The 27,375-nt window shown below is 34.8% G+C and overlaps 1 protein-coding gene across 10 annotated transcripts; it reads right to left on the bottom strand.

Annotated features, from left to right (window-relative positions):
• LOC18446676 (sodium/hydrogen exchanger 4) lies at positions 1 to 23,237 on the bottom strand. Of its 10 annotated transcripts, XR_016042545.1 has the most exons (16): positions 22,696 to 23,236; positions 21,088 to 21,206; positions 20,877 to 20,974; positions 20,209 to 20,268; positions 20,040 to 20,086; positions 19,741 to 19,935; positions 19,524 to 19,570; positions 19,353 to 19,419; positions 19,173 to 19,232; positions 18,944 to 19,044; positions 17,558 to 17,659; positions 12,229 to 12,260; positions 7,071 to 7,212; positions 2,024 to 2,086; positions 1,822 to 1,905; positions 1 to 556 (listed from the first exon to the last, which is right to left on the bottom strand). XR_016042545.1 is itself a non-coding variant. In XM_020675100.2 (15 exons), exons 1-15 carry the CDS (start codon positions 22,849 to 22,851, stop codon positions 296 to 298), a joined length of 1,602 nt encoding a protein of 533 aa, XP_020530759.1. In that variant the 5' UTR covers positions 22,852 to 23,236; the 3' UTR covers positions 1 to 295. The 10 variants fall into 10 exon arrangements, 7 of the variants coding, with proteins under 7 accessions (XP_020530759.1, XP_020530760.1, XP_011627976.1 ...); XR_016042546.1 differs by lacking the exon at positions 19,173 to 19,232 and having other exon boundaries at positions 22,696 to 23,237; XM_020675100.2 differs by lacking the exon at positions 12,229 to 12,260.
• Between the last annotated feature and the right edge of the window lie 4,138 nt (positions 23,238 to 27,375).

The following is a 27,375-nucleotide window of genomic DNA, read 5'->3' as shown; positions in this document are numbered from 1 at the left end:
TAGGGGAAAAAAGGGAATTCCATTACATTCAGAAAGAAAGATGATACATGAGGAGAAATAAAGAACAAAACAAATAGAACAAAAAAAGGAAAACAGCATGCATCCATCAAACATGTACAGTGTTCTCATGTCCTTATCTTCATTATTGGCTTCAAACACTCAAACCACACGTATCAACAATGTCTCTCTAAGTCGAAAATATCTTTCTAAAGAGAGGAACCAGTGATATGAGCAGATATTCCGACCGACTATGATACTACCTGTGCGTTTTCTTCTCTCTTCTTTTGCCTTGCGCTTATCCCGGCCCACCAAAAATAGGACGCATGTAGGCATCATCAAACTTCCTCCAATAGAAATGGATTGTGTGGGCAGGCCTCTCCAACAGCATCGATAAACTGCTTCTCCGCCTTAGAACGTGGTGCCCACCAGAATCCTCGACTGAAATTAGAGGGAGGCTGAGTTCTTCCTTTGGAGATGGTGGGCTTGTTTGATGGTTTGATTTTTTATGGTGTGGAAGGAGTATATCTATCAGTGGTCTTGTTAGGAACCCAAACACCTGAAATCAAAATAAGTTCACAATCTGAAGCAAATCGATAGCTCTCTCTCTCTCTCTCTCTCTCTCTCTCTCTCTCTCTCTCTCTCTCTCTCTCTATATATATATATATATATATATATATATATATATATATATATATATATATATATATATATATATATATATAAAACAGCAAGGAGACATGCCACCCTAATGTCTCCTGGTCATTTTCATGAAGATTCTGAACCGGCAGATATTGCAAATCAATTAGCGGAGTGCCTCCTGCCAAACAATTATTTGTGCGGACACTCCGCAAAATATGATGGAACTCACTGCTTTTGCGGCCTAAATTATGCAAGCAAGAAGAAAAGGTGCGTCTTGGTTTTGTTGGGTATGACGTTCATTCGTATCTCCATGGCCTGACTTTTTAATGAGTGTTGACTGAGTTTGAAGAGATCAAATCTTTGATTTACATGGAGTTGCAAAACTAATGGATATTCTACCTAGACTCTTACTGTGCAAAAAACTCTTTCTAGTTACTCTGAGACAATTCGGACAGATACCTACAAACTCTTTCTAGTTACTCTGGGACAATTAGGACAGATACCTACAAAACTATAACACAACTACAATATGTATCAGGACTGTGTGGGTCTAATAGCTCTAATTTCTATTCCAATTTCTAGTCATATGCCATGCATGTTTAGTCAATGGCCAGCCTATCAAGATGATTTCACTTAAATTTAATGATGCTATTATATACATAATAAACATAAGAGAAAGTATAGAACGAGACCATTTACCTTTCATACAAAGTGTCACATTAATTTTAACCACTGGATGTGAAATTAGGTGGCTGCAATTTGTCCATTGACCATGCTCAAACTTAAAAACAAAATTTCTCGTACTTTATATCGCATCAAATGGTTGTAAAGAATTGTGACCACCTTGTAGCAAAGGTAAATAGTCTCATTGTATACAATCCTAAACATAAATAAATGCATAATTATAGGTGTATAATCCTGCGCCAAAATCAACCAGGAAGCAAATAATGGATTCCACACACTCAGTTCCAGCTCAAACTTACATAACAAGAGTTTACATATACGCACTAGCACAAGTTTTGATGCACTATCCCAAAATGACCTATTGGCTTGATTATTTGTCCTAAAGAGGCTTATGGTACCACAACAACAACCAATAACATGAAAAACATTGTTTCATCGAAGATGAGTGGATGATGATTTCTTGCCTAAACGAACTAACCAAAAAAGTTACCAACGTACCATCATACTAAAGAGAACCACAATAATGGTAGTGGTGATCATTGTAGCATGAACAGGATCCCATGTGACCCCAGAATAGGTGAACTACAAAAACGGCAGATAGATACATGAATAAAAACAAAAGTATAAAGGAAATATACAAACTGTGTCAAAAGAATATTAAAATCCTGATGTCTCTGCAATTATATAGAACATCATGCACCTGGTTGAAGGCTAAAGCGATGGAGACCGCTCCTCTCATCAAACCAGCCCACCAAATCACCACCTGAAAATACACAAAAAGATTCCACAACAGTTAAGTCTCAAAAAACAAATCCTCATCCTCATTTTAAATGTAACGAATTAATGAATGCGTTTTTGTCTAAGATATTCAAGATCACCATAGAGAAGAAGAAATATTCAGAGCCAGCTTAAATTCTACAGGCAGATGCTTCCAGCCAATAAAAACAACTCCATTGAAATTTTTCATGTCTCATATGACATATTAAACAAAAATAAAAATGCCAAAATTGCACACCTCAATACTTCTGGACTGCAGGCATCCAAAAGGTCAAATATAGTGTTCCAAAAAACGACCCGCGCCGCCTAGGTGCCCAGAGGGGTCTAGGCCACCCAGAGCCTAGGCGACTGCCTAGGTTCAAAAGGGGACAAGGGATGTCTAGTTCAAATGGGGGCAAGGGGCCTCTAGTAATCCTATTTTAGGTTCAGATTTTGTACAAAAAATGCATATTCATGCATTTTTTTAAACCAAACAAAAAAAACATCAAAAATACCCCACCCAATGGTTATTTTTGCACCGAGGCAGGTGCAGTTCCCTTGGAGCCCACCGCGAGGTACTAGGCCCCTACCCGGGCACCCAGGGACAACTGCCTAGTTGGTCTGCGCCCAAGCCCCCTAGCACGCCTAAGCACTGGGCGGACCACTTTTGAATCAATGGTCAAATATTATTTTTACTTGCATCTTTGGAACATCAATTGCCATCTTACTTACGAAGGCTTTGAGCCTTGTTGGACTTGTTTGTGAGTTCACACCACTGAGATCTATATTGATCTTGTATTTCAGATTGTAATGTTTTAATTAGTTTGAGAATAGTTTTGCCATATTATCGCACAAGGTTATTTATGTACTTCGCACAACCCAGCAATCTATCTATATAGGACTGATCCATGATTCTAAAAATAAGAATTCCCTCCAAGTTCCTGATTTTAACATAGCATTAAAGCTAAACTTAAATCAAAAACCTCATTCAATTTGAATCTATAGAGAAAATCACTACATTATGCAAAAATTGGTTAACGCTCCTTAAGGAATCAGTCTTTAAGTTTGGACCTACAATCTGAATCTGTTCAGTTGTACTGCAGTAGTACTTGAGCAATCATTATAGCAGATCACTGTGGCAGTAGTGTAGTGATCACTGTACAAGTCCGTACACGTGATGGTGTGTTTCCATATAATCACTCGAACTCTCAAATTTCTTTAGGAATTTTCTTCTCTAGTTCTTCCAATTCCATTCTATGTATTGGAGGGGTTTGAATCAAAGAAGTTTCGCGTGTATATAAGGTTTCAAGAGGTTTTTGGATTTCTCTCAGGTCTGTTAATAGAAATCTATTTTTCAATTGTTTTGGGGTTTCACCACGATCAATCCAATATCATAAGTTCTTTAATAGAAAACTCATTTTAAACTCAGGCATAGCGACCTCATATGTAATGTCCAATGGATCTCTTTCTATGGAAGCACCTCAATAAGTTCTTCAAGCACATTCAGGCTTCATTGTCAGTTATACCTAGTGTACAATCCAATTTTCTCAACTGTCTTGGAACCTGCCTCAGGTGCAACGAGTCATACGACTGGATTACAGAAGTACCATCTTCTCAGTTCCCTTCAAAGGAAATAACAATTTGTGGTTTTTTAATAAACAGCCGAAGCTACTTGTTGCGTTATGTCTGTTGCCTCTGATGGACTTCTATAGACTCATTCTTCTCTTTGATTTAGGTATCCTAAATCAGGCAATCAAGTTTGCCACCAATCCCCTGAATTCTATGATCAAACCAATCATAATGAGGTGGAACATCACTCCATTCAAGAAAGATTTGCTCGTGACATTCTTACTCACCCTTACATCTTCTGGAGATCAGCTCATTGACTTATTTACAAGGCTCTTACTAAATAGTGGCATGATTATCTTGCGAGCCAATTCTTGCTCATTTCTACGGGTGCGCCAATTCGCACCCAGGGGGGCGCTTATTGAATGTTAAATGCATATTAGTCTTTTGCGTAGATGCAGAGAGCTTGGTTGAGGGCTGGTGATTTTCACCTTGGAATCTCACTATGGCAATCTTAGAGCTGAAGCTGGAGCCCAAGAAGAGGTCCCTTCCCCATCAAGGGTTCTCGTTTCAAAAAAATTTAAATTTTCAACCTAGTGTCTTTGATTTTGACAAGATATTTTGCTTTCTGATGACTTTCTAGCTAATGCCACATGTAGACTAGTTTTTCCTTTCTCATAGTCATGGTTTGCATCGTTGGTTGAAAACCAGCATGGCCTACAATCTGGTTTAAAACCAGCGAGCCAACCTGGAATTGCCAGAGTCGGGCTCAAACCAAGGGGTACTTGGTCCTGGATGGTCCCAAGCCAATCGAGGAATCACCCTGTTTCTCCAAAACCAGATTGTTCATGGTAGTGAATCCCTCGGTTCACAGTTGGGACATGAGCATTTCCCAAATTCAGTTCTTAGCATGGCCTACAATCTCATTTTTCTCAATTTTTAAAAGGAATTTCATACTATAAAATTCTCATTGTGCATTTGTTTAGATAATACTAAAATGTTGGTCATATTTCCAATTTTTTAGATATCAATTATATATATATATATATATATATATATAGGGTGTAGTTTGCATAAAGTTGCAACCTTAAACAATCCAATCAAGACACACCTATAAATTTTATCATAAATGTAATTTTGATATAAAAATTTCTTAGGATGGCTTGAGAATTTATTTTCATATCTAATTATAAAATTTTAAAGCCTAAAAATGGTTCAAATCAAGTAGATCTATGAACATCTGAAAACTTTGAAATGGACGGTCCAGATAATGTGTTGCAAAATACACTATTTCGCGGACTCAAAATCTTTTTTTCTTTTCATATTCATACATTTTGATATCAAGATGATCAATTAGAGGTTTTCCAACATCCAAACAACCTTTTATGATGGATTTTTGAGATGCATCTTTAATTCTACATTTTAAAGTTGCGTCCTTCTATAAACTTTTTCCATATGTATATATATATATAGGGCAATGATTCAATGCAACCATTGTATAGTAATATGATGCAACAATCTTAAAAAACCATCTTATGGTCAGTTGTTTGATCCAAAATTTGAAACATGCACTCTTTTCATTCTCATGAACAATCACAAAAAAAAAAAAAAACTTGAAAACATAACCGAAAAAGTATTTTTTTAGCCCAATTAACTTTGGCCGTTCATTTTTGTAAGATGTTTAGATCTAGGTCTTAGAAGGATTTTTTCGTTTTCAATTTTTTTGGATGGCTTCATTATCATTAGATGAACAATGTTAAAAAAGAAAAAAATGATTTTGAGTTTATAAAGGCTAAGATCATGAAATTCACAAAGTGAATGGTCTAGATTCGTTTTTGGAGAGGACTCATTTGGACCATATCTAGGGTTCAAATATTTTTGGGGGATTGATTATTCAGATGAAGAGAGGGTGTGTGCAAAATTTGGGGTCATACAAATACCACAAACATGGTTTTCTAGAAGTGTCGTTGCATTATACTATGATACAACCATTGCATTGGATCATTACTCATATATATATATATATATATATATATATATATATATATATATATATATATATATATATATATGGGAATGGACGCTATCAGCCTACGGCCTGACTGCTACAGTGTCAGCCAATGGCCCAAATTGAATCTAGGCATATCTGACGGTGTCAACCTTATTTTGTATTTCAATTTTCATTTTTTTTTTACAAATCCAAATTATTTGAAAATTTAGATGTACATTCTACTCATCAAGGCACACCTAATAAAATTATAAAAAAACTAATTCGAGAATATAAATTGATCAAAATACCCTCAAAACGTTTCAGGGGTATTTTGGTCAACTTATGTTTTTTGCATTATTTTTTTAATATTTTTATTAGATTCTAATATTTTTTAAGAATAGATGTTCAAAATTTCAAGTGATTTGGATTTATATAAAAGTAATGAAAATTCAATTACGAAATGAGGTCGTGACCATTGGATTGGGCCCAGATTCAATCTAGGCTGTGGGTTGACAGGATCTTTTCCCTACATATATATATATATATATATCATCGTCAAAACCTTTTCCCAACTAATTGGGGTCGGTGTATGCACACGCACACAATATTTATAATTGACGTACATATATCACTTTAAATAATATGCATATGATATATGTATGCATATTTATAATTGACCAGCATATATCACTGTAAATTCTATGCATGTGTAAGAAAAAGCACCCTCCAAGTGCTTCCATACATAGGCCTCTCATTGAACAGTGCTTCCAAGGCGGTGCTTCAGCCATCCCAGGTTAACCCTCCACTCCATCTCAACTATGGTCTTGTAACAATTTCCTAATTAGTTTAAGGGCAATTTTGCTACACTATTTTACCGGGGTATTTATGTACCTCATAAAATCCAGCCATTTGTATATAACGGATTCAAATTTAACTCTAATCGATGAAAATTCTTGTATGTTCCATTGACTCTTAACACAAAACTGCTGCTACCAATCCCTCCCACCTCTCTAGTTTTCAAGGTCATGAAAGGTAGGGGAAATTATTAAAGAGGTTTACAAACAATTGTATTTAAGTGTTACAACTATTCTATCATTATGTCATGTTAATAGTAGTTCGATTCATTTTGCATCCAGAAAAAAGCAAATTCATAAATGATTAGTTTTGTTCCAAAATCAATTCATAATAGTAGTCCTATTCATTTTCTTCTCCAATCTGTGGTTTACCTTCTCTAAGGTCTTCTATCACAGACCATTGATAATATTCACATAATATAACAATACATTCTAGTGAATGATTTCTATGAACAAATGTGAATATAGACAAAAAGACAATGAACAAACTGGAAACAAAGGTCAATACTAAGCAAGCTTGTAACTTCATAGACTACACCCATAGTAATATGTATCATAAGAGGGGCGGATATGTATTAAACCTGGCGTTTAAAAGTGAGCTTTGGACTCTCAGCCTTCCCAGTCACATAATTGGCCAAAACACACAGAGGAAATACAAAAGCAGCACGCCCAAGTAGGATAAGTCCAAGTACAGAAGAGCAGATCTCAATTGATGTCTTGAAACTGCAAAATGAGAAGGATTCATGAGAATGATACACAGAAAATGAATAATTCAGAAAGTGAAACAAACAGATATACTGACAGGCATAGCTTAAAATCTAGGTTGATTTGGGCATCTCAACGCCCCACCAGGCCAGGAAAAAAAAATGAGGACGACTCATCATTTAGCAAACACAGACTTCTTAACATATGACCAACACAAACATATTGTAGTCCATTGGCCAAAAATATGCTGGTTGGAAGTAGAGATCTGATGGGTACAGATCACATGCATATAGACCCTAGCAGTAGAGGTCCATACTGCTTATGCATATCTTTCGCAGGCTAACAGGTACAAATCAGCAGAAAGTAGAAATCTGATATATAGAGATATGGTGGGTAGTTGCACAAGTCAGTATAGTTCCAGTGGATTCTCAAAACAAATTCATACATTACTGATTTCAAGGTGCCAAGATCTGACATGGATATCAGATGAGCATACAACACAAAAATATGTATAGACCAACTCAAGCATAACAAATAGCGAAACCATATTTCCAATTTATAATGTGATGCAACATTAGATCACAGACATATGTATAGACCAACTCAAGCACAACAAATGGCAAAACCATATTTCCAATTTACAATGTGATGCGACAAGATCACTTTACCATGTGAAAAATAAAAACAAGGCACCCTATCAGAAAATCTAGAGAGAAAAAAGAGAAAAGAGAGACTTGAGATACATGAGAAGAGAGTAACATGAGGTTCATGACCAACCCCTCGCGCACCTCTTAAACTTGTTATATATCACTAAAAAAAATATGATACAGAAAAACCTCCCGTACAAAATATGAAAGGATACTTGAATTTAAATAAAAAAGACTTTGACACTCCTCAAGCTGGAGCACAAATGTTGGCTATGCCTAGCTTGGAACAAATTATTTGAAACATTTCAAGAACCAAGGCCTTTGGTGAAGATGTCTACCAGCTGATCCTTAGATTTCACATATGGAGTAGAAACCTGCTTACTAACAACTGTCTCTCGGATAAAATGGCAGCCTACTTCAATATGCTTGGTGCTTTCATGAAACACTAGATTAGTGCCTAAATAAGTGGCAGCTTTATTATTGCAATACATCTTCATAGGTTCAAGAACAGCAAACCCATTTCTTTCATCAGTGTTTTCAGCCACATTAATTCACATCTAGTACATGTCATTGCTCTTTTCAGTCTCTGTACTAGCTGTAGCCACAACATCTTGTCTCATGCTTCTCCATGTTACCTACCAACTTTCCACCAATAAATGTACAATAACATGTGGTAGCCTGCCCATCAGATGATGAACCTGCCCAATCAGCATTTGAGTAACTTTAAATGGCTAAACGATTATTTGGCTTGTAAATCAATCCTTGACTTGGGACTTAATGGGGGATCCTCAGAGCAAAAGCAATATCTGGCCTTGTGATGGTCAGATAAATCAGCCTGCCTACCAGTCTAATATACCCTCCTGGATCCTCAAGCAACTCCCCTGGATCAGCCAATAATCTTATATTTGAATCCACAGGCCTATCCACTGCTCTAGCACACAACATTCCAGTTTCTATCAACAAATCAGTCACATATTTTCTTTGAGACAAACTAATGCCATACTTTGATCTAGCTACTTCAATTCCGAGAAAACACCTTAGTACGTCTCTTCAAAAGACTGATTCCCACTTGATCATTACTAGTAACAACAATATCATCAACATAAACAACTAAAACAATTATTCTAGAGTCTTGTTTCCAAACAAATACTGAATGATCTGCGTGATTGCACCAAAATCCATATGCTATAACAATTGCCCTGAATTTTTCAAACCATGCACATGGGGACTACTTCAAGCCACAAATGGCTTTTTCCAACTTACACACTTTATTTGACTACCCCTGAGCAACAAACCCAGGTGGTTGCTCCATGAACACCTCTTCTTGTAAATCATCCTGATGAAAATCATTCTTGACATCAAGTTGCCACAACGGCCATCCCCTTGTTAACAGCAATAGATATAACCACTCAAACTGAATTAAGTTTACCAACAGGGGCAAATCTTTCAGAGTAATGAATGCAAATGTTTGTGTTATAAACCTTAACTACTAATCTGGCTTTTAATCTTTCTAGAGTGCCATCAGGTTGATATTTGAACTGCATAAACCCATCAACACCCAACAGCCCTCTTTCCAGCTGATAACTCAATAACTTCCTATGTATCATTTGAATGAAGTGCATCCATCTCCTCTTCCACTGCTCTGTTCCACCCAGTATGAGAAAGTACTTCTTGATAACAAAAATAGATAAAAGGGCTACAAGCGAAACTTTGACATGATGGAGACGGATTTGTAAAGTAACAAATGTGAATTTGGATGTTGAGTACAAAACCTAATACCTCTACGGATGGCAATAAGTACAACATCATCACAATAAGGAAGTGGATCACTAGGCGAAGACAATGATTGAGTGGGTGGTTGAGTTAGTGGGGGATGTCCACCCTGCATTTTTCTTCTCATGTAAACCTTTATGTGCTGTTCTTGAGATACATCATGATGTGTAGATGTCCTAGATTCAGTGGAGTAAAGTAACTAGGGTGAAGAAGAAGTATCAACAGGGAATAGGAAGAGGAATCATAGAAGGCAAGGGCTTTTGAGACTTCTTCAAATGCATGACAAAAGTTATTTGTATCAAGCACATGACTCTTTTCTGAAAAATAAGGAGTATTTTAAAAAAATGTAACCTGGCACAAAAAAAAATTCTTTTCTAAACTAGGATCATAACAATGATAACCTTTCTAGAATTGTGAATACCCAAGAAAGACACATTTGACAGCCCAAGGATCTAGCTTATCATTACCAGCAATGTTCAAGAAGGCGTAGGCGGCCGCCTAGGTGGTAAGGGCTTTCGGCCACCTAGGCGGTGAGGTGACCGCCTAGGCAGGCGCCCAAACCCAAAGGCGGCCTTCAATTTTTTTTTTTTTTTTTTTTTAAGTTGGATCCCCACACCTCCCCCTATTTTATTGTATATATTATATAATAATAATTACGAATTAATACTATTTTTTCGGTTTACCAATAAATTAATTACTATCACATGCAAAAAGCATTTTCAAGAAATTAATAATTATGAACTAATATTATCTTTTGGTTTATCAATAAATTAATAGTTACTGTTACATGCAAAGAGCATTTTCGAGAAATTAATAATTACGAATTAATATTATCTTTTGGTTTACCAATAAATTATTCAATAAACTACTCATTACGAATTAATATTATCTTTTTGATTTACCAATAAATTAATAATTATTGTTACATGCAAAAATTATTTTCGAGAAATTAATAATTACGAATTAATATTATCTTTTGGTTTACCAATAAATTAATAATTACTGTTACATGCAAAAAACATTTTCGAGAAATTAATAATTACGAGTTAATATTATTTTTTGGTTTACCAATAAATTCATAATTACTATTACATGCAAAAAGCATTTTTGATAAATTAATAATTACAAATTGATATTATCTTTTCAGTTTACCAATAAATTAATTACTATCACATGAAAAAGCATTTTCAAGAAATTAATAATTACGAATTAATATTATCTTTTTGTTTTTCAATAAATTAATAATTACCATTACATGCAAAAAAGCATTTTCGATAAACTAATAATTACGAATTAATACTATCTTTTGGTGTACCAATAAACTAATAATTACTGTTAGATGCAAAAAGCTTTTTTCATAAACTAATAATTACTGATACATGCAAAAAGCATTTTCGATAAACTAATAATTACGAATTAATACTATCATTTGGTCTACCAATAAACTAATACTTACTGTTATATGCAAAAAGCATTTTTCATAAACTAATATTTACGAATTAATATTATCTTTTGATTTACCAATAAATTAATAATTATTGTTACATGCAAAAAGCATTTTCGATAAACTAATAATTACGAATTAATACTAATGTTTTGGTTTACCAATAAATTAATAATTACTATCATATACAAAAGTATTTTTGATAAATTAATAATCAATAATTACCAATAATTTAGTAAATACAAATTAATAAATATGAATTAATAAATTAATAATTACAAATTAGTTATTATATTTTCAAGGCAGCATCTAGGCGGGCGCCTAGAGGATTCTGCCTAATACTGTCCACCTTATCCACACCTGTTTTTTGAAAAAGTCCGCCTATGCCACTTTTCAAACACTGATTACCAGCACCTAACATATGAACAAAATAAAACACACCTAAATACTCGAGGACGACCAGCAAACAGTCGAACATCAGGAAAGAGAACTGAATGTCGTGTTTTTCCATTTAAGACTGAAGAGTGCATACTATTGATTAATTAAATAGCATGAGCTTCTCCCCAATGAACCTTTGGACCATGCATATTACTGAGCTTAGAATGGGCTACATCAAGTGAGTGTTGATTTTTCCTTTCAGCAATCCCATTATGTTGAAGAGTAAGCGCACAATAAGTTTGGTGTAAAATCCCGTTTTGAGCAAAATAAATCTGAAATTCTCTAGATAGATACTCTTTAGCATTATCAGAACGTAAAATACACACTTCTTATTGAATTAAGTTTGGATCTCTTTGTGAAACAATTTAAAAATGGAGAAAATAATCTCTCTTTTATTAAATATAACCATGTCTCTTTTATTAAATCACCCACGAAAGTTACAAAATACTAATGACCAGACAAACTTTATACTCTAATTGGACCCCATATATCAAAATGAACCAGTGTAAATGAAACAAGTCTCTGTTTCTCAACTCTAGGACAAAATAACACCCTATGATTCTTTCCTAACTAAAAAGTACACGTTTTAAAGCAAACATAGACTCCAAACAAGGAATTAAGGACTTCAAGTTATTGAGAGAAGGATGACCGAGCCAACCATGCCAAAAGAAAGAAAAATCAACAGAGTGAAGAAAAACTATGATCCAAGTAATATAGGTCGTCAACTCATACCCGCCACCAATGGTCATCTTCGTCTTTACAGCCTGAAACAGAGCAATGAAGTGCTTTGGTTAATTTACTCACAGATAATAAACTAAAAGGGGACTTTGGAACGTATACTACAAATGACAGAGAAAGGGAAAATTGTACCTCAGCTGACAAATTGGACAGTGATCCATCAGCTAGGGTAACAGAGGAATTAGAAGTGCAGTCATTTAGAGATGCCAAAAAAGATGACACACCAGTGATCAGAGGCTCCTGAGTCAGTGACCCAGGGAACAGGTAGGCAAAAAGCACAGAAGTACCTGAATTGGCAGAGTGGCAACAGAAGAGGAAGAGGGAACCATAGACTGCTGTACTTATTTAACAAGTATATTATATTCTTATTTGGAGAGCACAACAGTCACCAACAGAATCCGACAGTTGGTGTCTCTAGGTCGATTCAGATAAAGGTCATCACTCTAAGATGTGTAAGTAGCCTAGTTTTCCCAAGCATGCTTACCAACATTTTCCCAACACTTATCAACTATATGATTTGTATATCGCAATGCATACACTTGTGAGTTCCTCAACCCCTCCCACCATCACCTCTACCTTGGCCTTTTCCTAAGTCACGACCACATCCTCGACCTCTGCCTCCATCACCTCTCCCTACAGCTGCATTCAAGGCCGATCCATCATTAATACTTCGAGTCAAAAGGAGTGGGAGAAGTAGAGATATTAACTTGTACAATGCACGCATAGATATTTGTGAGAGATGGGAGTTCGCTGCTTGCCAAGATCTGTCCACGTGCCAAATGGTACTCAGGATTAAGGCCAGACAAAAATTTGGCAACCCTAATTTCTTCACACTGCTGCTTCTACAAATCCACACACTAGATTTAGGCCGATATTCAACTCTTCCCACATACCCCTGAAGGTACTATAATACTCACTCATTGAACACTTTTCCTGGATGCTCATATAACCGAGAGATTTTTATATATGAGCGATTTTTATCTGATGAAATTTTTCTTTCAGAGTGTCCCAAATTTCTTTAGTTGTATCAAGAAATATCAATTAGCACTAATTTGAAATTCCATACTACTCCACAACCAAGTCATGATAATTTGGAATTCCATAATACACAAGCAGGTCATGATTATATAATTCTCCCTCATCCATTCTTAATATCTACTATCAGATTTACTAGGCTTATCCCCAGTCAAGTATTTCAGCTTCCCCCCTACACCAAGAGATACTTATGACAAATTGAGCCCATCCAACATAATTGGACACATTTAATTTCACCAAGGTGATTTGTCCCCCCCCCCCCACAATTTAAGGAAGGCAAAGGATTCTAGGTTTAATTTCTTTATCCATGAGTAGATAAAACAAAGAGGAAAGAGGACAACAAAGAGCGGCAAATTTCAGTCACTCACACAAGACTAGTACAATGTTAACCTGGGCAGATCCTCCTATTCCACGCCTTGCCTATAGGACTTGTGGACTCCACAATAGCATAGGCTAAGGCTCTACTCGAGGGACTTAGAAGATTTCATTCTCTATGGAGCACACAAGTGACGGTAGAAGGGGACTCCAGCAACATCATTGCTTGGGCATCTGGCATTGCCCCCTGTCTGTGGAGATTAGATAACATCTTTGCCGAAATTGGCCACCTCAGTAGCAGTATTCAAGTCTCTTGGAGACACACCCATCGAAAAGCTAACAATGAGGCAGATGCTTTAGCAAGGGAGGGAGCTAGTCTCAACTCTTCCCAAGGGAATCCTGACCCCACCTAGCACTCCCCCTTTCTTTTCTTTTTTTTTTCTTTTTTGTTTTTTTTTTAATCTGTTGTAGGGCACCCTGTTAAGGCGATAGCCTAAATTTCGTAGTACTCTCACTTGTATCTTTATACTTTATTAACATAAAAGTCAACTTTCTAAAAAAAAATGTTAGAACCACAAAAGAGAGATATTTATCATTTAGATTTGATCACGTTCTCACACTTGAAGAATTATAGCAACACCATATTAAACACATCTGAGCATCACCACGCTGCCATTATTGAAACTAGATCACGACCTCTTTGTAAATCTAGAAAGTGAAAGACACACACAACCTAAGCACACTAACAACAAATCCACATGGCCTTCTGTGCACAAAGCTCTAGGAAACAGAGATAGGGTTTAGATCGAGCAGTCCTAGGTTTTTATGGTTAAAAAATAAAGATAGGGGAAAGAGATGGTGATTCCTTTTGTTTTTTTTTGAAGGAAATAGTTCAAAAAAGGGGAAGGTGAAAGGAGAGGGGAAGATGAAAAGAAAGGTTCAAAAAAAGCGAACGGACCTAAAGGAAAAGGATTCAACAATAGGAGAAAATGAAAGGAAAGGGGAAGAAAGAGGAAAGGGGAAGAAAGGAGAAGATGAAAGGAGCAGGGAAGATGAAAAGAATTTGTTAAAAAAGGAGAAGATGAAAGGAAAGGGTTCAACAAAAGGGCAAAGTTTAAAGGAAAGTGTCCAATAAAAGAGGAAGATGAAAAGAATAGGCAAGATGAAAGGAAAGGGGAAGACAAAAACATCTCAGATCTGCAGTGATACCATGTCAAAAAATCTACAATGATTGCGTGTCAGAAAATCTAGATTAGAGAAAAGAGAAAGACACAAGCAGAGAGAGATATGAGGGCCGGTAGGTTCATGACGGACCCCTCACGCACCTCTTAAACTAGATATATCATTAAAATATATATATATATAAGGGCAAAACTACCCATAAAAAATATTAAAAGGACACCTAGATTCTTCAACTTAAATAAAAAAATTTTAACACACCCTAAGCATATTTTTTTATAAATCTATTCCATTAAATTACTGTTATGAAAAATCTCCTTAACATGTGAATATTACGTTCACACCCATTTATCATTTTTTTTTTGCCCTCACTTTGGAACTTTAAAATCCGAAATAATTAAATTATTTAAAAAAAAAAATTTGTTTCCCTAGAGAGCAAGGATTTTCTAAAAGAACTTTAGATTTTAAGAATCTAGTTTAAGAAACTTGAAATTCTCAAATTCCAAAGTTCTCTAAGGAAAGCCTTGGCCTCCAAAAAGCCTTATAACCACTATCCAAATACTTTATTTCAAGTGTAAAACTTTAGACTTTCAATATCATTAGGAACAAGCTTTTTATGCTTCCCCTACAACATAAAACTTATATATCTCCCCTTATCCAACCGTCCATTCTGAATGGAAAGCTAAGATTGCCCCAATCACAATGTCAAGTATCTACACTATTTTATTTTTAATATTTTTTCTACAAACTATTTTAACACCAAATTTTGTACGTCCTATCCTCTACTAAACTCGCACTAGCGAAAAATATAAAACAAATATTTCCAATAAAATAAAATGACCAAAATACCCCTGAAATTTTTAAGGGGTATTTTGGTCACTAAATTTTATCAAAAATTTGTTTTTAATATTTTTTATAGGTGCGCCCCAATGAAAATATGGCACGTACCAAAATTCATGTTCATACAATTTGTATAAAAAAAATTAAAAATAAAATACTTTGAGACATCAGATCTAAGATCAAACAATGAGTGGCTCTCTTGATCAAATTTGGACGGCTGAATGGTAGGGGATACGGGAAGTATAAAAACCTATCCCATATCATTATTTTGAAAAAATTGCAGGAAAAAAGGGTATGAATGTAATAATGTGAAAATATTGGGATTTCCAAAATAACGAAAATTTAGGAGGACATGTGCATAAATTTCCCAACTAATGAAAAATAAACTCATTTATGCTTTATAAAAATATTTTGTGCATACATGAATGAAGAGGTCCAATGCAACATATAATATAGACACTACATCATAACTCCTTGTTCATAGCGATAAAGTGAACCCAATCTGTCTACAGAAGGAAAGGGTTTTCGCAATCAACTTTTCACGTATGAGACTACACCTGCAGTATGAACTTCAAAACATAACACTAACAAGAAAGTCATAAAATTAAATATATTCTGCGTTTGAAAATCCCAACATTATCCCTTGGAGTACATGTCTTCTACTCTACAAATAGTCCATCTATTGAGGCACTGATAAGAAATGAATATTGCAGCTTGAATGAATGGCATCAATATGATGAAAAATCATATATATCTGGGATGCATTAATGCAATATAATCTAGCACGTGCTCACACCCACATATTATATGTCTATGACTCCATGTGCTGTTTAATTTTTGAGTAATAAGATTTCAAGCCAAGGTTACTGCTTATCTATCATGAATTCAATGAAATATTGAAAATACTAAAAAAATGATTTCTCAAAAAAAATATAAAGCACAGGGTGGGGCAAAAAAGAGAAATGTTATTAAACATGGTAAAATACATTACCTAATAATTCGAGTGGCCAAGTTATACTATATTCAGCTATGTCTTCAACAAATAGTTAGTTGACCCATCAAGAAAAAAGCAAATGTTTTGAGCTAATCTCAAGGAAGTTACAATCTAGATGCTATTTGAACCATTGTAAATTGGATGTGTTATCAATAGGCAGCAAATACAAAAATAAGTCATACTTTTATAACAGGTATAGAGGCAATAATATTTATCGTCTTCTGAAGAAAATTCTAATAAAAAAAATATGAAGAAAATTCTAATAAAAAAAGTAGTCCGTACTTTCTTTGTTGGTTCATCTTCCATAATGTGCAAGGTAGTCATTTATGAAACAGAAAAGGTTATATAGAGCCCAGGATCTAAACAATCAAATTTGAGACTACCTCAAAAATTTCACTAGAAGAAGTTGTTTTGATGCCCAAAGATCCTCAAATTGATCATCTCGACATCAAGATGCATGGACATGAGAAAAAATGGATTTCAAGTTTTGAAAATAGTGTATTTTATAACGCATTTTTGAACCGTCAATTTTTGAGATTTTCAAGTTTTCATAGATATGTCGATCGACACTATTTTTGAAGCTTTGAACTTTATAAAGAAAGATGAAAATGTATTTTAAGGCTATCACTAAGATTTCCAGTATCGAAACCACATTACTTGATACTATTTGAAGCTAGGCTCTAATTTGATTGCTTAAAGCCTAAGCTCTATACAAACCGCACCCTTTATGAAATATGGACGTGCATGTGCACCCCACACGAAACAAACAAGCCTTAATCATTGCCATTGCAATAAGGTTTCAACCTTTCATTGTTATCTAAGAAAAGTAGTAAATGGATGAAAGAACATTATAATTCTTATGAGCTATAGGAAATAGTTGCAACAGAGCCATGATTCATGGTCAATAAAAGGGACAGTCAATAAACTACCCATAAGAAATCAGTTAATAAAAGTTTAGACCTCGATTTCTTCATCCTCCATTTCTCGATATCCAAGGCATCCATTCCCACATAAAGGAATATAAATGTTTCTGAGATGAAGGACATTGTTGCGAAAACATGCCTACAAAATAATTGAGAATTTCTTAGTAGTCCATCTTTTTGTTGTTGACTCGTACATTCATTTCAGTAGAAAAGACCAGCTAAGATATCAATCAAGAGATTTTGAAGAAATTATTGAAGAAAGTAAAATCCCATTCTCAGAACTAGCTACGAAATATCATGAGATAAAATGATGCACAAAGAATGGGTTGGTGCCATTTTTCTCAGGTTGTTAAAGAATGAAAGGAGAAACTCAATCACCCAACTCAAAAATGAACTGTCATGTCATGCTTTCGTCCCAAACCGCCAAATATGGTTGCACAAAGCATGACTCTTGATAAGTGCAATTCTCAACTTCAAAGGCAAATAAAATACAGGTATGCTCCTGAACTTCAAAGGAATTGAATAAAAGTTGCTTGCATATTCATGCACACATCGAGAACTTCAGCAGATCTAGAACTTGCACATAAATGACCACCGCAGAAGTTAACACATCAAAGCAATTTGCATCAGAGTCTATCACAAGAATAATGAAAGCAAAACCACCAAAAAATACCATTTGGAAAAAAAAATTTAGTAATGATTGGTTTAAAGATGCTGCAAAACCAAAACCATCACAATGATCGTGAGAAGGTTCTTATATGGAATTTTGGGCTCATCACTAGATGGCACGGTACCTCTTGTAGTGCTGCAGATGGTAAACAGATCCAGGGTATCAGACATACTAATCAATGAATATTGGATTCATGCACATCAATGTTGTAACAGTAACATTTATTGAGGAGAAGGAAACATGAAGGCACACAAATATGAAATTAGAAAAAACATAAGTGATCCATGCTCAAGTCACTCCAGATAGAAAGTGGCCTTATTTGGCACAGCCATACATAAAACTAACTCATTAAAGTAACATAGAGAGCTCAAAAGATGTTCAATAGAACCCATAAAATAAAAATATGGATGAAAATACATTCAAGGGGATATATTTGAAAAATGAAAATAATGATAAACAACTTAATTTTATCAGATCCCAACACAGAAGTGGAATTGCAGCTTAAAGGAAATTCTAGGCTTCTCCCTCGCACAATTCCCGAAACAAGCACAAAGAAGATCGTTCTGCATTAACTCCATATAGTAGTGGGAAAAGTATATGTGCATTGACAAACAGATTTGCAAGAGACAGCACATGAATATAACATGCACCTGTTATATGTAGATGAAGGCAGAAGAAAACCATGCTTTCCAAAAAAATTCAACCAATAATCAAGTACAGTTATCATTGCTTGTAAGCAACAGTTTTACTTGCCTTGTAGTGATCCTTGAGTTCTCCGTTACATTATGCCATGCATAATGTGACATAACAATCCCACAAAAGAAGACAGTGAGAATCCCACTTAGGTGTAATAACTGCACGAGCAAAATTTGCATCGAGGTATGTATGTAAATGTGCTTATATTCATCTATAGACATTAAAACATAAAGCAGAACACAGAATATACAGATGCAATCCACAGGGGGAGGGACATCAACCATATATTCTTAAAACAGGCAGTGAAGATGAACCCAAGAGATGGTGGATGCCCCAACACCGCATCCTGCGCATCATGTGAACACATATGTTTGTGTTGTACTTTAACTAACATAAAGACATATAAGCATATTCAAGTTTGTCTCATTGTGCATGTGTGGATCGTAACAGGATAAGGCCATGTTACCTCAGCCAGCATGTAGGATAAATAAGCCATTAGAATCATGAGGGCGATTTCACGGTCAGTTGAATGCCTGTTAGTGAATCAGAATATTAATGCAATAAATTTCATCACAATAACGAGCAAAAATAAAACCAGTAAACCACTGAGAGCATAGCAGATAGCGAAGTCACTCACCTACCAAAGTACAAGGCCTTGATAACATATGCAGTCAAAAGCCCACTCTAAAACATTTACAAGCCGAATTAGGAGACAATGAACGTCTATAATCAAAGATAGTCAAAATAGAACAACACAATAGTCAAGGGAAATCAATAAATTATTGCTTTACATAGAAAATTTTAAGCCCTGGAATTTCCTTTATCTAGAAAAAGGTCGATGAATCTTGACTTACCACAATCCCAAGAGACGTGCTTGTAGCAAAAAGGTAGAGAAAATCTTTGAAAGTATATAATGCCACACGAAGATCAAGCCTTGAAACATCAAGTTTTTGGACTGTTCTAAAAAGAACTACAGATGTAGCATCGTTTACAACTCCTTCACCAAATACAAGACTGTATAAAAGAGGTGTCTCATCTTGATTCAGTACCTGCATTTTGATTAAAAATTAGTCATGACAGGGTAAAGTTGGCCACGTAAAATATGAGAAGTTCTACATGTTTTCTCTTCCGGAATTCACAATATTCAAGTCACCTGTAGGGTACAGACAGTATCAGTTGATGAAAATATTGTTCCAAGTGCTGAAATATGCAAAAACTTCATTAATATCCGGGATTAATATTTGAACAATATTATGCAAAGGGGCACATATTTTTAGGTACCATTAAACATACTCAGGTAACAGAGGGAACAAGATTCACACCAAAATAATCCCGCACCCTAAGGCCAACAAATCCGATCTTTGGAAATAGCCACCAACAACCTATAAAACCACAAGACAATAAGCTTTCACTTATACATTTCATGAAAAATATCCAATTTGACTGGATCGAACTGACACTATAAATGAAGCAGAATCATGGACCCATGCAGTTTTAGTTCAATTAATGGACACAATTTTGATCCATCATGCAAAGAGATCAAATTTCATAGAGATTACAATATTTAAAGACCATTCAAGGACAACAACCACATTTAGCTAGCTCAAGTTGTACAGTAAGAATGATGAAGATTATTGTACATACATATTTCTCATGCATACAAAACTTTGAAAGTTTAAAGTGATTGACACTTCAAAAAAGTCCCAACCAACCACTAACTCAACTAAAATTGGTTGTGGATCAAGCCTTCTTCACGGCCAATACATCATTGTATGCGACCAGCAGAATTCTCACGCCCAACCCACTAGTAAGGATACACTGACAAACATTCCTAATCACCAACATATATTTAGATAATAGAATATGAGAGATGGTAATGCATATGGAATCTCTACATTCATGAGGGTATTTCATGCTCTTCATAGTTCTCTTGTTAAAAGTTAAGGACATTGAAAAGGCAAGTAACAGATCGGAATGGCTTGTATAGTACCAGCAGAAATGATGGCAAATGAGATGAAAACACCAACTGCACCAAGGAGCATTATAGTAAAAAAGTTCCTAAAGAATTGCTTCTTCTTGACCTGGAATCTGAAAGGGTTATGAAAAAATTGAGCTTCGAATGCTTGACTTTCGAAATAAGTGTCTCAGGCTTCTATCTGCGTAAGAACTATAAAAAGGGCAAGGTTCACATACATGCTTACCCAGCATTGAAGATAATGGGGGGAAGAAGGTAGATGAAAAACAATTCCTCATCAAATCTCAAGATGTGAGAACTTTTTCCCTTGCTCCATAGCAATATAATAAAGCCAGTGAAGCATCCCTGCATGAGAACAATATGAATGCCTCCATGAATTTATGGAAGCAATGGAACATGAATCTGATTAAAGTAATCCAACCTGTAATCATTTTGTACAATATATCACATAGGGAAATCATCAATCTCAGTTACTCTGAATTTTTGTCAGTTTGGAATGTAATTTGTTTTTGGTGAGAACTGACATTGGAATCAACATCCAAACATCCAACTAACAAGACCCCACATTTCCAGCTAAAGTAGCCATATCTCAATATCATTAATCCATTAAAGATCAAAATTTTCAATCCAAATTTTGCCAAAACTTGAGCAGAGATTCATATGAAACTCAAAATTCATGATGTGGAGTTTGTTATTCAACTGAACTTTTTCCATAGACCAAGATCAAGAATTTGGAACAGTTTGCCAGTCCATTTATCAAATTGGCCTCTTTTAAATCTTTAACCTAGTTCCCACCTTCTACAAGAAAAGAAAATTCAGCAGAATTCAGGTCCAAATTGCAAAATTCTGGTTTTGACCAACAACCAAACTAACAGTAGAGTCCAAATTTTAAACCAAGGTTTAAAAAACTTGGCTCGGACCCGAGCAAAGTTATCCGGGCGACTTACAGGCCCAAAAAGGACTTAAAAATCAAAATCAAAATAAAAAAAATTGCTAAAGACAAAGAAAAAAAAGGGGTAAAACAAGGGTAAAAAAAACAAAATTTAAACTATAAACGACATTATAATTCCAAATAAGATGGAAAAATATATAAAAGAGAGGATTTAGAAAAAAAAAAAAAATTTGTTATATAGCTAGAAACATTTCAGAAAAATCCTTAAAAAGAAAAATATAAAAATAGAGCATATGACAAAAACTCACAAATCATCACCAAAAGCATCAAAATTACACATAAATATTTGTACAATATTATACAAAAAAAAAAAAGTATTTTTATATTTTTTGGGACCTTTTTATCTTGCCAGAACACTACGCTCGGCAAGGGGCTGAGTCTGAGTAACTCGGCAGAATTTTCAGACGCTGTTTTAAACCATGCAATTAACTTTTTTTTTTCACATCTTGTTTGCTGATACATCAAACACCTATCATGAACCTCATCAAAGATAGGGCTCAATCTCGGTACAAAATAACATCAATCATAATCTCTTCAAATTTATAAACTCCTCCAAACTACCCTACACTGTAATCAATGGAAAAAAAAAATCCCTACTCTGCAGTACAATAGAATAAAACTTACATTCCCTCTTGCATAACCATTGCTGTTGAACAAATAGAGGTGTCTCAAACATTTTATCTAAAAACTCGGGCTGTATAATAATTTCTCCCCATTTACAGACCCAACATTTGCAATTTGAGAGTCAGGGCCATCCATACCAAACATACCAACAAGCCAAACTCTCTCTCCATCTCTCTCTCTAAAATACTGCAAGCAGGGAATTTGTTTTAAGCTCATCATCTTGGTATCGAAAACAAAGACCAGAGAGAGAGAGCATACGATTAGTAGAGCAGTGATGGACTCATTAACCCAACGGTTCTCCTCGAGCAAGTGCCCCACAACAATGCATAAGCACAACAGAGCCACAAAAATAGAGATGGAAACCACATGATTGTGATCAGTCCCATTCTCCAACGCAACATTTTGTAAGCTCATTGTCTCTGATGCTCACCACCGCATACACGCACATTCCCCCTCTTATTATACTCCTTGATTTGCAGGTTTAATGGTTCAAACTTCCAAGGAAGAATGTTTTATTTGAAAAGAGAAACAGAGAGAGATGGAAGGCCTAGAGAGAGCATGGAGAGGGAAATTGGGTGCTGAAAGACACGAGAGAGAGAGAGGAGAGAGAAGGTGGAAAGAGTTTAGAGAGAGAGGGGGAGGGGAAGAGAGAGAAAGTAGGGAATAGACTGTAGAGAGAGAAAGAGAGGAGAGAGCAGGAAAGAGCTTCAGAGGGAGCAAGAAGAGGATGCCGGGGACAGGTGTTGGTCTCACTGTTGATGTCAGACGTGGCAAAAAAACGATCCGAGAAAGAAGCGGCAAATTTGTATTTATTAACACGTGGAAGATTTATTTGTCCGAATACTAGAAATCGTTTAATTGTTGCATTTAATAAAGAAGTTCGTTGGTTCGTAGGTTGAGTCCAAAAAGGCAAAAAGGCTTTTCAGAAGCACACAAATCAAAAACATAATGGTGCGCTAACTTTATAAATTTCACCGAATTTTTAGTGGTTTCACCCAAAACAAAGCAAAGTCTAAAGTTATCGTGGGAACCACCGATAATAATAATAAAAAAGAAAACTTCAAATAGACTGTATAGCCACTTTACTCCCACCCTAATTTTTTTAAACATATGTTTTTCAAAAATCAAGTTTTATAGTAAATACCTTTAATATAAAAAATTTATTTATTTTTAACAAAAATATCTTTCTTATACATAACAAATCATTTTCGGATCCCAATAAAAAGAAACGCATGACTGTCGGACCGCAACTGTACAGTGCCGTGCCGCCTATTCCAAAGACAATTTTCAATTTTATTGGACCGTAGCTCATAAATGCCGAACCGTTTATTAGTGGTCACATTAATCTTGGCCATTGAATGTGAAACTGGGTGGCTGCAATTATTCCATTGACCAATCTCAATCTTCAAAAAAAAAAAATTTAAAACTTTATGGCACATCCAACTTATCAAATTTCACATCAAATGGTTGTAAGGAATTGTGACCACCTTGTATCAAATTTTTTTTTACAAAAGTTTTTTTGGTTCCAAGCGAGATTTAAAAATACGGCTCGATGATCTGGATCACCACTCCAAAAAATCTTTCCAGATCAGTGGTTCGGACCGACAATCTGGACCAGTCAACTAGTGAATAAAAAGTTTACAAAATTAGGAAATTAAAAATTGAAAAATATTTAAAAAATAAAATAGGAGAACTAGCCAGTTCCCGATAGATTCAGATTGCTCTAATCAACTCTTGATCCAGATCGACTGGTCCTTATCCACATCACCATTTTTAAAACCTTGGTTTCAAGTGACACCGAAGCACTGCAACCATGGCACTAAACCGCTTGCAAGCAAATTTGCTTTGTGATGCATGTCTCATTGGGTGTAAATTAGATATTAATTCGGTAAAAGGCGTGGCCTATATAAAGCGTCAAATTTAAATTAGTGTTTGAAAAATCGGCTGAGCCTTGACTCAACCAAGTTGCCCAAGCTGGGATAGTGGCTGAGCTTGAGTTGTCTCGAGTAGGTGGTTCAACTCATAAATCTTAAAAGAAATTCAAAAACTTTATAAAAGATTAAAAAAAAAATCTATTTGTAACATGTTTATTTGTATTCTATCATTTTGGCAAATATTGGAAAGTATTTTAGCCATGAATACTTATTTTTACAGCTTCCCATCTTTTTTGGATTATTTCCAAAATACCCTGTCCCAAACGGAATTTTCAAAATTTATTTATTTTACCTCTTTTTTAACCTCATTTAGATGTATTTTGTTTAATCTTACTTTAAACATATATTTTTATATTTTTTTTTTTACTTTTTTAACAGTTTTTCACTGCTACAGTACTCAACTCAACTCGGGCCGCGTACTCAGCTCGAGTTGTTCATTCACTACTTTAAATAATCATAATTATTTGGAAAACAAACATACCAAAAGTACTGAATACTGAGTAAGTCATGTGGAAAATCTTTCATGTGGCGATAATGTAGGAGATTTGGAGAGAGAGGAATTAGAAAGACTTCAGAGCGGTCTCTAATGGATGTGGATAGATTTGAGGTTAAAATTCAACATACTTTGTAGAGTTGGTTTTCGGTAACTAAAGAAGGGTGGGGTAATATGGAGACTGATGTTGCTCTGAACTTGGGTAATCTGGGTAAATAGGAGATGGGGAAGATTATACCAATTTGCAGGTGGCATCTGCCATTAGAGGTATCTTATCAAATGAACTTTGATAGTCGTTTAATTGAGAATCCAGCCCTGTAGGTTTTGGTGGAGTTTTTAGATATTGAAATGGGTTTATAGGTTTTTGTAATGTGAGACCATGTGCAAATACAATTATGATCATGTGGACCTTAGTGCTTTATTGCAAGGGTCTTAAGATATTTCAAGGGAAGAAGATTGGAGGTCATTTGTATGTTGAAGGGGATTTACTTAATATAACGAAGTGGTGCAAGAAAGATAAGATAATACCATGGAGCATGTGGTCATTGCGATTATCTATTATGGAAATAAGTACCTCTTTTACATTTTCTTTTAACCATGTTCATAGGGAAGCAAATGATACGGCAGATGGTCTTGTTAGACGGGGTGCATTGTTATTGGAGTTTTGGGTTTCAGAAACGTTAAACTTACTTTTGTAAATGTACTTTGTACTCCCAGCGATTAATAAAAGTTCTTAACATAGTCCAAAATAAATAAATAATTAAAGTAATGTGTATTTTTAAATCTTATTAATAGTTGTAGTTTTGGCATTGGCAAACCTTATAATGGACTGAAAATCTATTTGCACCATTGATTATGTAATTTAAAGTTCTAAAAATAGTATAGATTGAACAAATATATAAAGATTTTTTTTTAAAAAAAAATAGACGGTCTAGATAATTCGTTCACTATGTATTATTTTAGGATCGACATTTTTTTATATCCATACATCTCAAGATCCAAACGATCAATTACAGGGTTTTTCGACATTGGAACAACCATTTTCTAGTGGAAATCTTGAGGCACAACTTACTTCTACAGTTCAAGGTGGACACCTTATATAAGCTTTTTCTTCTGCTAGAAATTGATGTAATTTTCGTCAATCAAGCTAATTCAACTTCTGCAAATTGATGTCGAGTCCCTCCTCTAAAATTCATGTTAAACATAGATTTTGGATTCAAATTTTTAGAGTTCCATAATATCAAACATGAGGATCACGAATATGAAAACAGTAAATTTTAAAAGTTGGAAAGTGATACTTTTTTAAAAAAATTACGTCTTCTATTTGGATTTAAGTTGGGTCGTTCTTTACGGTGTCCCGTCAAGATGGGTGTTTGATGGTCAAGGGGGTGCATGCGTCTCTGACTCATCAAATATTTTTTCTTTGTAAATTAAATATTAATTTGAAAGAAATTATTTAAACTCAGTGGAACAAAGGGTTGAGCCAAAGTATACAAATATATCTCTATATTTGCACACCACCTAGAGTGATGTAAAAAGCATCACAAACCACACCTAAATTAAAAAGATCATAGGACAAATATTGTGGCCTGAAAGGAATCAGTTAAGGGTTTTAGAAATGGGCAAGCTTTCTATGCTTCCCCTACAATATAAAATTTATATACTCCCCCTTATCCAACCGTCCATTATGAATGGAGGGCTAAGGTTGTCCCAATCACAATGTCACGTCTCTCACTATTTTATTTTTAATTTTTTTCTATAAATGATTTTGACATCAAAATTTGGTCGTCCAGTCCTCTATTAAACTCTCACTAGTGAAACAATATATAAAAAATATTTCCAATAAAATAAAATGACCAAAATACCCCTAAAAATTTCAAAGGGTATTTTGGTCATTATATTTTATAGAAAAATTATTTTTAATATTTTTTATAAGTGCATCCCAATGAGAAGATGGCACGTACCAAATTTTATATTCATAAAATTTGTATTAAAAAAACTAAAATAAAATACTTTGAGATGTTGGATCTAAGATCAAACAGTGAGTGACTCTCTTGATCAAAATTGAACGGTTAGATGGAAGGGGAAGCATATATCTTCTATGCTGTAGGCGAAGTATAGAAACCTTTCCCTTTAGAAATTGTAATAAACTATGAGAGTTAAAATCACAATAGGTTACAAGGCAAGAAAAAGAAAATGAACTTTTTTGAGATCATTGATGTAAAGCCTTAGAGAGCAATAAGTAGAATTAGACGAAATGGATATATGAGATTGGAAGTAGATATCTAAGGTGCTTATATGAAGGCGGATAAAATCAAACTAGAAGGTATCAGACTAGGATTCAGTAAATCTGGGTAAAAAAAAAGAAAGGCACATGATGATAGATGGGAGATATGAAAGTTGGACTATGTGATCAAGCACGGTGATCACATATATATGGCTTATATTGATCAATCGTGTTAAATTTAGGGCTTTGAGGCTTAATTAGGCTGAAAAGTGAAAATCAAGAAG

The sequence above is a fragment of the Amborella trichopoda genome, chromosome 10 (genome assembly GCF_054954075.1).
Source record: "Amborella trichopoda isolate Santa Cruz 75 chromosome 10, AtrichopodaSantaCruz75HAP2 v2.0, whole genome shotgun sequence".
NCBI classification, from domain to species: Eukaryota; Viridiplantae; Streptophyta; class Magnoliopsida; order Amborellales; family Amborellaceae; genus Amborella; species Amborella trichopoda.
The sequence above is the reverse complement of the archived record's forward strand: the minus strand, read 5'-3'. Positions and strand labels throughout refer to the sequence as shown.

Excerpts from the sequence above, each read along its gene's own strand:
- LOC18446676 (XM_020675100.2), bottom strand. The coding sequence starts at position 22,851 with ATGAGCTTACAAAATGTTGCGTTGGAGAATGGGACTGATCACAATCAT. Across the intron at positions 17,660-18,943 it reads AACTCAAGGATCACTACAAG|GCATGTTTTCGCAACAATGT; the intron begins GCAAGTAAAACT and ends ATTATTTTGTAG. Across the intron at positions 7,213-17,557 it reads TGGAGGATGAAGAAATCGAG|TTTCAAGACATCAATTGAGA; the intron begins GTCTAAACTTTT and ends CTCATTTTGCAG.